This window comes from Ornithodoros turicata, chromosome 2 (genome assembly GCF_037126465.1).
Source record: "Ornithodoros turicata isolate Travis chromosome 2, ASM3712646v1, whole genome shotgun sequence".
Lineage (NCBI taxonomy): Eukaryota > Metazoa > Arthropoda > Arachnida > Ixodida > Argasidae > Ornithodoros > Ornithodoros turicata.
Window position 1 is genome coordinate 54,487,348 of NC_088202.1, and position 14,570 is coordinate 54,501,917.

Genomic DNA, 14,570 nt, shown 5'->3' on the forward strand with positions numbered 1-14,570 from the left:
CATAAAAACGATTTTTTTTTAATTTGCGAGAGGCTGGCTCTGGTTGGTCTGCGTTGATGGAAGTCTTTTGTGGCAAAACTGGACGGCAGACGTCGCCGTGCGTGCATTCCATTCGCTACGTGCCTTGTGCAGTCCTCCTCAGGTAACCGGGGATACGGCTGTAGAGTATGTACCACTGCGCCAATCTACAACGTTGCAAGCTCATTGGCCCAGACTGTATGCGCGCTCCGATTGGTCGACAATGTTTTGAAATCGCATTTTGTACGCGCGCATGTGCGTGCAGCGTCCCGCCGTCCGTTTCAGCAGTTTCAGCATAGTTTCAAAAAAAGCACGCATCGGCCGGCACGGCATCCGTCCTCTTGTGTTCCGTGTTTCGGTGGTGTCAATCGGCAGAACAGTTTGTGATTCTTCGCATGTTGTTGCTGTTTCAGGACAGGACTATTATCCCACGAGCCTGCCTTGTGTTCGTTCTAATCTTATAGCTCTTGCGTTAATTATTCGGCAATGAGCGAAAAGAGAGCTGGGTCGAGATGTTGCTTCAAAGCGTGTGACAACATGTCGATTTCTACGTCGGGTGTTACCACTCTGCAACACGGGATCCAGTGACTTGTTCCCACTGGATGCATGTCCACCCTTCACAATACGAACGACACGAGAACGCAAGTATTTACAAAAAAGTATCTTATTGTCTTCAAAACGAATGCTCCCTAGAAGGAAACAGCCATTCGTGTCGATCCTTCCGATTAGCGCACTCTACAGAGTGATTGAAGGTGCTGTCCTATGTGTGACTTGGAAAGTAGAAAGCATGCAGCAACGCACACTGGCGTAACTGTAAGTCCAAGCAAAGTAAGAAATCCAGGGACAGAAGGAAGATGCTTCTCCCAGAAGGTGTCCACGAAAGGAACAGCTTCAAGAAGCTGGAAGGCAGAGGAAAGCATCGCAACTTAGATAACAGCACTTCCGACACCCGTGCACATATTTTTACAGCTAGCTTTTGAGGTGCAGATCGTGTTTCAAATCCACCTGACCTGGCTAAGAACTGCTCTAGTGCGCATGTTTCTACGCACGAAAGCTTGGAACCCCTTTTAGGAGATGAATAGCTTAGACTTACATCACTAGCTGGTGCCGGAGCCCAGACTTCTTCCATCGGGATTTTGCCCATGGAATGGAGCACCTCTTTGGCCGCTCTTTCTCCGGCCTGGATGGCTCCGTTGATGTAGCCGGACCACTGGGTGGCAGTTTCCGTTCCGGCAAAGTACATCCGTCCGATGGGGTCGCGTAAGACACTAGGGGGAAATGCCGGATATGGGCTTCATCAAGTATACATAGTAGTGATCATTGTTTCTTGCATCGCTCTGTTATTAAAAACAAAACCTGCGACAATGATTGTTCACTTGCTTTGAGGACACGAACAAGGGGAGAGAGCGCATTGTGCTTTAACCAAATGTGTTATATTTCTTGAAGCTGATAAAGTTTAAAGGTACTGTAAAGCAGTAGACAAGCATGATATGCCGGTGATGTGACTAGAGACTTTGTTGCTTCTAAATACCATATGCGGAACCATACGACCGACAACACGCTAGAAATATTTTTAATTTGACATGAAAGATGCGTCGTAGCAGAGCCGTATATTAAAAGGGAGTCTGGCCATTAATGGGTCATGCCTATACCTGAAGCTCCACCCACTTTTTCAGCTTTCCGACCAATGAAGTCTTGAAATATGGGGCGCTATCAATCAGCCTATCCTCACTATTTGCCCCCTTATCCAACATGGGCAGCGCCATTTTGGGTGGCAAGTGGATTGGATGGGATTGAAATGGATACCTCTCGCAATCTGCAAAAGTAGTGGATTGTTGGTGCAAATTTGATGAGCGCCACCTAGGGAGCGTAAGGCACGTCGGGAATTGTCGTCTGCTTCCGTCGTTGTACCCATGGTTGTACCGCTGCCGGCAGAACTACCTGCCGGGACGCGAATGCCGGGACACATTCTGTTGTCGGTATGATTTTTAAACAAATCTACATGAATAGTTGGAATATAAGAGGCAAGAATGTTTATATCCATGAAATCCAGCAATTAAATATAAGATTGTACAGCACAGCGCCGTTTTTGTTGTGATTTCGTTGTGATCGCCGTCTTCACTAGGCCTAACACCGGCGACAAAACGTATTATTTTCAGTTAGATATCGATGGATGAGCATAAGTTGAATCTGATTTCCGAGAAACTTATATTAGGATGTACATTTGCAGCATAAAATCAGGTTAGTCTGTGAAAATTTTTTGTCACGCAATCCCCGCTTCACTGCGTTTGTCTTCGTCGCCATTTTGGGTGGCAGTATGGTGTCATGGTGACCCCCTTGGTAAAAAGCAAACCAATCAGAGGAGCGAAACTGTGATTGACAGGTCGAGCCTCTTTTTGTGACTCCTCCCAATGGCCAGACTCCCTTTTAATATACGGCTCTGCGTCGTAGTGGAGCGGTGCGACGCCTGGTGTCAAACAACCCCCTGTACAGCGGGCAACACTGAAAATTGGTATTACGCACTATTACATCGGAACTTGGTTATTTTAGTAACTATATTATTCGTTTTCCTGTTTACCTATGCATTCTGAAACCCCTGTTAACAGTTTAACCTGTTAACCCCTGTTTTTGCGAAGTAACCCAGCGCTGGCCGCTGTTCGATGGAGGCTCTCCCTACTTCTCTGCTGCGCCTGCGCGCTCCTTCTGTTCGCGGCCTCTTTCGAACGAACAAACTCTCTCTGTGGACCTCTGTGAACAAACAAGTCCCGACGCTGTCTGGCTTTTGAACGTCTGATATATTTTTTTCAACGGCTCAGCATTTCATTTCAGTTCGCTTATCCGTTTATCTTCAGATGTGGATCGTTGTGTGGATTGCGGGGGCGGATTTTATGATGGATTGTGGTGGATTGGTATGTCGGGCCCAGTGTTATACGCATGCAATGTGGTTGCCGCCATATGTGTCAGGAGTACGGATTCATTTCTAATACCTCGTACAGCGTTGCCCGTAATCTTTAATTGTAATTTTCTAATTAATTGCACCGTCGATTGGAATGAAACTTGCGCAGTTTTTGTCCCGGTGGCTTGGACTATCGAATACACTAAATGGCATTTGATCGGTGCTGTTTTACAGTACCTTTAAGGGAAACAGGACTTGAGGCCTTGTGATGAAGGTTTAATCTCTGCATATGCCGCATCGAACTGAAGGAACCCACAAAAAGAAAAAAAGAAGGGGGGGATAACAAATAAGCCTTTTCCAAACTAGTGCACCACACCGAAACTAACAAAACTAAAGGGCGCTAGCTAGCAGTGTGGGGGAGTTAAACATTGCTTCCACCAGCATTGCTCCCGTGTGTCGGATATTCCTAGCGCATGCTAAGGAACCCTAGGTCATCGAAATCATCCGCTGTGCTACCCTGCGGCACGTGCAGCATGGAGCCACACAAGGGTAGGTGGACTCACCTTACGGCCAAACCTACTCCCGTTACAAACTTATCAATTTATCTTACACTGTCTCGTGTTCATCCTCTTCTCATGATGAAATTGTTTGCAACAACATCGTTACATGGTCGTCCTTCTCGTGATGCACAACTAGCATCAACTCACCTGCGGAATGAAGTAAGGAATCCCGGCGGCATCATTGCTGTGTAGCATCCGCCGGCGTATTGTTCCGTTGCCCAGTTGTACTCTTCGTAGTGAATTGGCTGCGACGGAGAATGGAAAAAAGTGCACGTAGCAGCCCCTACCGTTGCATGCATTGCAAAGCACCTATAGCCACTATATTTGTCCTCGTATTCGAGATTCAAAACTATATGATAATTTTGAATATCGACAAATCGACATCTGAAACAGAACTTAGCATGGCGGCGGAATGGGGTCACCCGTTCCATTCCAATTCCATTCCGAGGAATCGAGATTTGTGATAATTCCATTCCTTTCAAATCACCAGCTTCCACGGCATACTGTTTAAGATGATCGCTTTCCACGCCAAGACTGGGAGGTGATACGGGTTCGAATACGGTCACCGGCTGTGCTGTCTGAGGTTTTCCCCGGGTTTTCCGAAGACTTTCCAGACGAATATCGGCACAGTTCCCCCTGAAGTCGGCCCAGGACACATACTAACCCTCCTGCCTCCCATTCCTTCCTGCTGTCCTCTCTGCAACTGCCCTCGTCTGTACGCCGCTCATAGCCACAGTTGCTTCGCGGCGCTAACACGGAATTAAAAAAATCCTTTCAAATCCTCATAATGGTCAATTCCCACTCCTGGAATGGCTTGGCAACCTCATTCCATTCTTTTAATACCATCAATACAAGAAAAGGGACGGGTAACCGTACTGACTAGCCCAGCAGTGCTAGAAGAGATTCACATAACCCAGCACGTAAAAAAAAAGTACAAAGGCAAGGTTATTTCGCTCTTGACCGTGTGCAGGTGTGGTGTGTCTGTACAAAGGGTTCGAGGGCAGAAACCAGCGATTTGACACCAAAACTACCACCGGGGCACCCACACCATTCGAATTCCACTCCTGCGAAAAAAATGCCTAATTCCATTCCTGTTACATTCACAGGGCAGTTTCCGTCATTCCATTCCAATATCATTCCAGACTTTGATAAATCTGAAATCATTCCGGAATCATTCCAACTCCAGAGTGGCAACTCTGCAACATCGACATGCATCAACTAAAATATCGGAAGATACCGATATCTTATCAAATATGAGGTTTTAAAAACACTGGTAACATCGATTAGAAAAATACCGGTAATATCGATACAAATATCGTAGCATTCCATTCGTAGTTGCATGAAAGCTGCGGCGGTATTTCTTTTCCCGGCCACGATGGATGAGTTGGCGTCTTGTTCGCCTACTGATCCCAAGGTAGCGGGTTCGAGCTCGGTCGAGGATGCCACCAATTCGGTAGCAAAGTACACATCGTTTAGACACGTTCATACTCGGCGAGGGTGGTGGTGCTGGTGAAAGGGCTCGCCGTTGTCGGCACCACATAGGTGGGCAACGTCACAACTGATGCCTTGGGCGTCCTGGGCCGACTTTTATGGGAACTGTGCCGACATGTATGTCTGAAAGCGTTTGAGGAAAACCCAGGAAAAACCCCAGACAGCACAGCCGGCACCAGGATTCGAAACCAGATACCTCCCAGTCTCGACGTGACATGGCCAGCACGCTAACCATTGAGCCACACGAGATGGTCGACTCGGCGAGGAACATTAAACGCGGTGTGCCGTGGAGGAGGGCAAAAAATAATCCACGAGCTAACCAACGCGGCGCTGCTCATCATCATAGTTGTCTCTGGGCCTATAAGCCACCTAACCCACGAATTATCATTATCTGTGTTTCAGCCAGCTTCACTTGTAACGTGTACAAGCACCGAAGAGTTACGTTGTTTGTCCTTGCAGCTCAACTTGCAGATAACACTGATACACATAAGCCCAGCAGTTAATGAACATACGGAGTAGGGTTCGGAATCCCGAGCAGTTTTTTTTTTCAATCTCGGGATTTCTAAATGTGGATTCTGGGACGGGATCGGGATTTTGTTGAAACTGTCCCCAGAATGTCGTATAGGACTGTATCCACCTGGCACATTTATGCTATAACAGATTGCGATACAGTATGCGTTTTGTTCAACCCTACGGAACATTCCATGTACGAAAACGAGAGAGAGAAAAAAAAACGGAAAAACTTCTCGCGGTGCAAAAATTTTTTCGCGTATTTATTGAGCATTGGCATCGTGCCGCAATACCGTTGTAGTGCTTTGGAATGGGGCGTCGTTTCTTGTCGTCTGCTACAAAATTTCTTTTGGCTACGCCAAAGGATATCTCCCGCGGTTAGCAGTGCACGAGAGCACATGACGTTTAGCACTTGTACATGTGTTGTAGCTAAAACCAACGACGTCTTTCGCGTCTTCCACTGGAGTATTCTGGGGAACGTCGTTTCTCTGAACGGAATGGTGCGTTTTGCTCATCTGCCCTTTTATTCATCCATATTATCTGTTACGTCCTTTCTGGAGCAGCCGATTATAATTTTTCTGAAAACGCTGTTTCCATTTGCTGTTTTCGTTTTCAAATACACATATTCGTGGATCAAAAGAACAAAAGGGAGATTCCCCAGAGAGAGAAAGAAAGAGAGAAGTTCTGCAATATTTTGGGTAGAGTTGTGGATCTGAAGACTCCTTCTGATTTCGTGGGAGTTTTAAATACTTGAGGACTGTTCTCAGCTGTGACTTGCGTGCTTCGCATGAGACAGCGACGAAGGTCCTTGTCATGTGTCGTGGACGACGGGATTGCTTCGGTTTCGGATTGCAAATTGTATTTGTCGGGGAAGGGACGCTTGAAACCAAAAGTCGGCAGGCAACACTCTTCCTTTTTCACTCGTATCACCGTTCTCCGTTGTCATAAAAGCCAAAATATATTATCCCGAAATCCCCCGGGATTTGGCCTCGTGAAATCCAGAGATTTCGGGACATAAAACGTCGCTGAAGTCCCGGGATTTCGGGATGCCAGGGTCCGAATCCTAATACGGAGGGCGAAGTCCCAGATTGAAAGCCACCGATATTTCGAACACGAGGCTTGTTCTTTTACGGACGGAGAAGTCTCTTAGCAAGATCGGCCGCCCGCCCAGGACGTTCCATCAATGTCTTTTGCAACGATATTCTTCTCATTCTATACCTGAACTGAGCTCAAATACTACTAGAGCTTGAACTGAACACTTGAACACACTGAACACACTGAGCTTGAACACTTCGTACTGGACCCATTCGCTCGCACGAGTTGTGGACATTCGGTACATATCCATACACGGTTGAATGTCCACAATTGGGGCCGTACTATAGCGATAGGGGATGTCCTCAAAGTACCGTGCAATATTTCTGTTTACTATTTGCATGCTCGAATAAAGAAGTTTGACTTTGTGAAATTCACTAGCACTGCTGTAACAAAGTTCCATTACCGGCATTGTCGTCAACTCGTACCAGAGTTACTATACGTTTCATTAGTGACAATAGGGCAGTACATTGTTCCCATTCCAATAAACTTTTAGGTAGTTAGCCCACTTACGTTGTCTTTTTCTTTTCGAACAGTTTATGTGACATACTGTTTTCTTGAAGTTCTAATCGTTTTTTATAGCGATGGACCCGGGAGGTTGCAGTAGCCACGATAGTTCCCTGGCACAATTTCACCGGAACTGAGTAGCCTAATACCGCTGCGGATATCATGATAATAACAATATATATCTTTAATGGATCGTAATTTGCTAGGCTGTTAAATAGCGTCTCCGTCATTGCGCATACGTCATTGCGCATGTGTGTGTGTATGTGTGTTGGATTTCAGCGTTTCATTCGTGAAGATCGGAAAGCATAATATATGGGGAATACAAAAGAATATAAGATGTTACGAAGAAAAATTTCTTCGCGTCGTATAATAGCGTCTTGTCAGTTACTACATTTTGGCTTGCTTAGTCATGAGACGAATTTGCAGACGGCCGCTGTGTGACCCTTGCGTGGAGAGCGTTCGCGGAAGCAGTTTGCGGGGGGGGGGGGGTAGCCCGGTAAAATACGCAGCCCCGCTAAACACTAAAACGTGTCTTTTGCTCCGTCGGACAATATAGAGTTTTAGTGCATCGTACGCTATCACATTTGCGTACGTAAGGGATAGCGTTGGTGGTTCTGCGGACACCCATAACAGAAAGAGAGCTTCGCCCGGTGCGCAGAACCACCACGCCATACGCACGCAAAGGCAATATCGTACGATGCACTAAAACGCTCTATTGAACGCGTTATGTCTTACCGTAGCGTGCGCAGAACGGTATTTTATGGTCCGATGAACTTTCTACTGGTGATTTGTAGGAAGTCTGTAGGGAAGCTCTCTTTCTTTGAGCGTGTGCGCGCGAGCCTGGTTGACGTTACGTTCATTGCACGTCACCGTAGTTGCCGTTTGAAAGAAGAACAAGTAGATGACGATGCAGGCGTCAGGCCCATTTACATGGACATAAAGATTCAATCCTTACATGTAGTGCCTCTTCCGTTTTCATTGCCCTAGCATAACCGCTGATGATCATGTTTCGCCGTTCAAGGGGTTGCAATGCGGCCAGTTCACGAGCTTTTGAAGCTGGCAGGAATCTAGAATTTGTTTACAATATCAAATTGTGAGCATTCCACAACACAATGTCTCCAAAAGTGTATGCAGGACAGCTCACCCAATAATTGCGGGATAGCTGCCATCTGGCTTTGTGTCATCAATCGTGTACACCACAGGGCAGTTATCGGAAAGCGTGAAAAGCATCGAGCCCGAATATTCTGCAACAACACGGGAAGTTAGGAGAAAATGTGAAAAAAGTAGTGAGTGAGCTGTCTACCATCAGAAAGCCAGTGCCAATATTGTAACAGGCATTCACAAATTTAGAGAAAAGACCCGTCGTGATTTCGTATGCTGACTCTAAGTGTAGACATAAATTGGGGAACGTGAGCTTCCTTGAAAAACACAAGTTTCTTACTTATTTTCCTCCAGAAGGGTTCCTTGTAGTAGACGAGGCACTTCCAAACCGAACCCATTGGCATGCGTTGGATCAGCTGGTTCCGCAACGGCGGTAGCGGCGGAGAATAGTGAATCTTGGCTTGCATTGTAGGTGCCAGAGCCATAATAATGTGGCTTCCCTGAAGTAAACGGTTCAGACCTTCGTGTAAGAGAGTTTTAGAGAATCGTAAGCGCCCCCCGATTCCGACACCGCACTGCTGTCAGCCAGTCAGAGCGCGGTCTGCTCAAAGTGCGTTGTCCAAGTGCACTAACGATTATGTTCGACGGTGACTAACCTTATACTCGTTACCGTCGAGAGTTTTGACCATCACTTGATCTGGCGTTTGGTCTACGCTGACGACCACCTTGTTGAGTTTCACGCTGTCTGAAAGGAGATGATGATATAGGGACTACGTCGTAAGAGAAACATACACGAAAATGTATTCAAAATAAATAATATAATGTAGAGAAGCACAAGCGAGGTGGTGTACAGTGAAAGAGGTCACAAGCCATCCAGTTTGAGAAACCGAAAGCTCCGGCTGGTTTTGCTGCACCTTACTCTCTTGAGGTACATCGCTAGATCACGAACTTTCGCATGGTAACTCACCGGAGAGCTGTTCAGCCATCCTCTTGCTTATTTGCATCATCCCGCCTTTCATTTTGTACTCCTATAAGGCAAAGTTAAGTTATATCATAATCATTATTCATTCATATTCATCATTATTCATTCATATTCAATCATTATTCATTCATATTCATCATTATTCATTCATATTCAATCATTATTCATTCAATTCATTATCACAAACCTTTACTCGTCTACCAACATGTCGCAGCGTTTAGTACGACAGACACAACGGCTAAGGACGAAGCTGTGGCGTCTTTGGTTTAAACATCCGATAATTCCGGAAACACAAAGAGCATGGGCGGTTGCAACGTGTTGCAATGGTTGCGCCATTTCGAAAGGCAGTACACCGGAACATGCGTCACGCTCAGGAAGGCCCCGCTCTTCGCCAGCGTTCTCCGGCTCCGAAGAAGGGGTTCGCAGGGTGCACCCGGGAACGTGCACCGGAAGTCACTTTGGAGGTGTTAAGTGATCCCCTGAAAGAGGGAACGTTCCCGGAGCACGAACCTAACGCGCCCAGTGGAAGCGCTATGACGAGGAGCCATAGAGCAACTGGTCAAAGCGTCACTTCCCGCCACTTCATGGAGCTGCCCGGCATCGCTTGGCGCCAAGGTCGGCGGGGGACTCAAAAAATGGGAGGTTTTTAAAACTCCGTAGCATAAAAAAATAATAGAATGTGGGAGGTGGGACTATGCGTACGAAGTGCGTGGTGTCAGGTGTACAGGCCCTGCCAGAGACAAAGTTCTATCCGTATGGTTTCTCAACCCGTTTAATTGTTCGGTCGAGATAAATTCATCTCGCACCATCCAAACAGATGCTTTGTCGCCGCTAGGTTTTCTGTTGGGCTTATAAGGGAATAATTTTGGATATACGCAACTGCAGAACTCGAATTTTGTTTTTGCTTGTAGTGAGCACAAAAATACCTACGTGATATAAAAAGAAAGAATAGATAGAGGCCTACGAACGTTCTCTCAACGCCAACCAAAATGTAGTAGTACTAGTAGTAGAATTATTGCTCACTTTGGTTTCTTTTGTGGATATATAGTGCGCATCTCGAGAACCTCTGATGGAAGATCCTGAGTTAGGTAATTGAATTCAATTCGGTCAATAAAAATATGTTTAAGTGTACAACTGTGCACGTCTATTCTTTGCACGTCCATGGCGGCGCGGCTGTCCGGCGCCGGGCAGGGGTCGGCGGTGTTGGAAACGTTTGCGATAGTAGCGCCCCTAGCGGATTTTTCAGGCAAGTTGTCCCCTCCGTATACTACCAAGTTGAGAGGGCTATGCGCTGGGCAGCTGTTTCACGACCTCTTTTGATCACCTTCCCCCGTTTTGCGAAATTCGCCCACGTCTTGACAGGCGTCAGAACAGGGACACTCATTGCCCGAGAAAACAAAAGAGACCGTGGCTTTGGAACAGGTCGACGGCGCAAATGCATAAATGCGGTGTTGGAGGCAGGAATAACAAGTAAAATTACCGTGGCACAAGCAGTTTGTGAGTGTGCAGTTTGCAGTTTGAGCGACGCATGAGCGAATGAACACCGCCAGAGTTACTATGAAGAAATCGTCTATCAACCCTTCCGAGGTAAGGTATGTCTCCTATCCTTTATTGTGCCCCTACGTTTCCTCTGGGCGTGAACTTGGCAAGTGGTAGCAAGCATTTTGCAATGGTCTCCCTTCATTGGAAGACGAAGGGAATAGACAAATGAAGAGAGGACAGCGACTGTGGTCGCCGATGGTATGACAGATGCTCTTGAGTTGAGGATGCTATTCCTTTAAGAGATACCACTTACTCAACTGCTTACTCTATATCACTGTGTGTCTATGTTCTGCCAATATGCAATATGCGACTATAGAGGGTGTCCCAGCTAAATGCGAAGCGAACAATTTTTTTAAATATATATACAGGGTGTTTCAAAAAACGTGTCATTCGGACTTGATAAAAAAACGGGGCGACGGAAAAATACGGGGTAAACGGCACTTGTGTGGCAACTGAATTTGCCATCTTGCAAAAATATTTTCATTTGATTTTAATAAAAATAAATTGAATTTCTTTAATTGAACTTCAAAATTTCCCAAGTCAACCTCACGTTTTTTTTTTACAGAATTAGAGAGCCCGTAGCGAACTTAGTCAGAACCACCAAGAAATCCGCTCGATATTGCAAAGGGAACTGCCCAAAAAAAGTCCCGAAAGTGAGGCTTCAGCGTTTCGGGTATTCAACGGCGCACAAAATCAGTCGCAAAGACGCGCGGAGAGCCTGACATGCTCCTGCCCCCACGAAGCTAGTACAATTTATCGCTGAACCGGCCTGCAGCACAAGACGTGCCGATAACAAGGCGGTTGATATTGCACCATACGTTGATAAGCGGCAAACAAAAATGATTCCGCCTCTTTTTTCCCGACCATTTTTTTTCGACCTTCTATCTCATGGGGGCAGGAGCATCTGCTGCCCTCCGCGCACCTTTGCGACTGATTTGTTGCGCTGTTGAATACCCGAAACTCTGAAGCCTCGACTTCGGAACTTTTTTCGGGCAATTCCCTTTGCAATATCGAACGGATTTCTTGGTGGTTCTGACTAAGTTCGCTACGGGCACTCTAATTCTGAAAAAACAAAAACAAAAAACAAAAAAAACGTTAGGTTGACTTGGGAAATTTTGGAGTTCAATTAAAGAAATTCAATTTATTGTGTGCCGTTTACCCCGTATTTTTCCGTCGCTCCGTTTTTTTTATAAAGTCTGAATGACACGTTTTTTGAAACACCCTGTATATTTAAAAATCTATTCGCATTTAGCTGGGACACCCTGTATGTTATGCACAGTACAGTGCTGGACAAAAGTTACCGGAACACGCACCAACGCATCCCTTCCTCCAAATGGCACGCTAGCAGAGAATGGGACCGTATACGGACTTCCTTAGGTAACCCAGTCACCTGTTTGCAAGTCCGTACGGTACCATTCGCTGCTAGCGTGTCACTTTGAGGAAGGAACGCGCCGGAGCGTGTTCAGTAAACTTCTGTCCAGCACTGTAGATAGTGCAAGATATACTGTGCAATGTACAGTTACTCCGATGCTTACCTGTCCTCCATTTTTGATAGATATGATCCTCTTGACACCTCCACATTGCTTCACGTACCACAACAACCACAGAAGCGATCCCTCATAAGCGTCCGACGTGACGTTAATCGCGATGAAGAACCTTCCCATCTCTTCACCCATGCTGGAATATTCGCACAGAATTATAATAATCTCATTTTGGTGCACCTTAGTACCTTGTCCAACATGTCTGCTTGAGGAACTCCTGGAATGTCATCCTGTCCCATTCCTCAGCATGCGGTGCGTTCCAAGGAGCATCTGCTGGTATCTAGAAAGTAATGGTGGCGATGGAATGTGGGTTCTATCAATACTGCGTCAGTTCGACCTCTTGTTTTAGCTATTACCTCTTCTCCCATCTCGTCTAGCCTGCGGAAGAAGTTGTTGATGTCCATGTTCACTAAGGGATTCCAGAAAGATGGGAAGACACCGCCAATCGTTTCGAAGCGCTTACCCTGGAGACGTCATGAATGCACATGTGATATCATATTGTGACTGTACCAGAGAAATTACCGCGCTGAGAGGTTTCGACCTACAGGCTAGAGCACTGCACGGGCCCGGGCGTACCCGAAAGCCCGGCCCGGCTCGCGGGCCGGGTCGGGCTTTACTTTTTTTATGTGGGTCTGGGCCGGGCTCGGATTTCAGCCATCGGGCCCGGGCCGGGTACGGGCTTGACAACGCCGGCCATGGTCAGGCATGTAGCGAACACATTTCACGAGACTGGACAACTGAATTTTCATGCCACTTTTTTTTTCTTTTCATTGGGTATGGGATATCATGGTATTCTCATCTGGGAACTATCACTTTTTTATATGTGATCATGCTAATTTTGTGTAATGGGTCTGGGTTTCACACGTACACTCACACACATTTGGGGACGATTGGTGTGGCGGGCGCGCTGAGAGTCCGGCACGAGGGTCAGTTAGGTTAGGTGTTCTGACATATTTCGTTCACATGAGAGTTCGAGAAAGGGGAACTAGCACCGGTGCATTCGCAATAGAGCGGAGATGTGTCTCTCTTGAACCGCAATGTACATACATATCACCCACGCGCCGCTGCGCGCTGCCTTCCCAAGCAAGCAAGCACTACGCACAGAACGGCTTGCCGCCAGAGAAACACAGCCGCTCCTTTCGAGTGTACCTCCTCACTCCTCACCAATTAGCTGCGTCCTTTTCCTCTGTGCTCTTTAGTAAATCTAAATACGCCTCCGTGCCTCAAGAACACATAGAGCAGAGGCGGGCTCGGGCCGGACCTGAGCATCGAAACAGTCGGGTACGCGCTGGGCCCGGGCCGCTGGAGTCGGGTCCGGGCCGGGCTGGAAATCTACAGAAGACGTCGGGCCCGGGCCGGGTGCGGGCCGTAGGAGACGGGCCTGGGCCGGGCACGGGCCTGAAAATTAGGCCCGTGCAGTGCTCTACTACAGGCATCTGCTAGTAACGCACTTGTCAGAGCTAGTGTAACACAGGTCACTAAGAAGAGAACGCAGTCAAGAAAATAGGTGGGTGCTTCTCCAAGTTTGTCATGCATGTTTCATGATGCGAGGAATTAGCAAAAAGAGAGAAACAGCTCTATTCGTGTGAGAAGGCGCCCCCCCCCCCCTCCACCGCGCAGGACTTCAACATCTTTCTGGTTGTCAAAATTGTTATCCAAATGTCCCTGTTACTATATTAATGGTGACGTAAAGCACAATGCCTTGTAGGTAACTCTTCCGATGTGTACATGAGTATCGGTCATAACGGTTAATGCTACAAGACGTGGTATTTAGTAGACAATGCTGGTACAGAAGAGCACACGAACTACGAAGATCTTACCGCACTTTACTCCCACCGCGCACCCTCTGGTGTGCCCTGTGTCTGCTTTCAATCATGGAAATTACCCTTCGCATCGTATTCCTTGCAAACAGAAACTGTCCCGTGCGACTGGACATACTCAAGGTCGGCGAAATGAACCATTTCCAGAATTACCTTGATGGTGAACACTGTTTTATCTTCATAATAAACAGCATAGAGCTTGTCCTGGAGTCCTAGCTCCTGGAGCAATCCGAGCACGTTATTCTGGGTGCATCCAATATACGCCCCTCCGATGTCTAGGTACCCAAAGTGTTCTCCCTGCACAGTAGAGAGGCAACACAGCACATTCTTTCACAGCAATTGCAGTAATAAAAACAATTAGGTATAACAAGGCTTTAATCCACATCATGCTGACCCAGGCCGTTTCCCCGCGTTTGTCTTGCGCAGGTTAATGCAACAGATGATTTTTGATTACCCCTTCTATTTCGTTTACTCACCCGCCTACATAAATGTTCACTGTGTCAGGACAGC

The 14,570-nt window shown here is 46.9% G+C and overlaps 1 protein-coding gene across 1 annotated transcript in view; it reads right to left on the bottom strand.

The window, feature by feature from the left end:
* Positions 1 to 664: 664 nt before the first annotated feature.
* LOC135385429 (amine oxidase [flavin-containing] B-like) overlaps positions 665 to 14,570 on the bottom strand; it is a 32,290-nt gene continuing 18,384 nt past the window's right edge. The window contains exons 3-14 of the mRNA XM_064614737.1: positions 14,214 to 14,357; positions 12,597 to 12,704; positions 12,429 to 12,520; positions 12,235 to 12,376; positions 9,143 to 9,203; positions 8,832 to 8,920; positions 8,516 to 8,675; positions 8,219 to 8,318; positions 8,030 to 8,141; positions 3,622 to 3,719; positions 1,112 to 1,286; positions 665 to 917 (exon numbers count right to left, since the gene is read on the bottom strand). Coding sequence (XP_064470807.1) covers positions 744 to 917; positions 1,112 to 1,286; positions 3,622 to 3,719; positions 8,030 to 8,141; positions 8,219 to 8,318; positions 8,516 to 8,675; positions 8,832 to 8,920; positions 9,143 to 9,203; positions 12,235 to 12,376; positions 12,429 to 12,520; positions 12,597 to 12,704; positions 14,214 to 14,357 — 1,455 coding nt within the window. The 3' untranslated portion in view covers positions 665 to 743. The remainder of the gene's footprint in view (positions 918 to 1,111; positions 1,287 to 3,621; positions 3,720 to 8,029; positions 8,142 to 8,218; positions 8,319 to 8,515; positions 8,676 to 8,831; positions 8,921 to 9,142; positions 9,204 to 12,234; positions 12,377 to 12,428; positions 12,521 to 12,596; positions 12,705 to 14,213; positions 14,358 to 14,570) is intronic.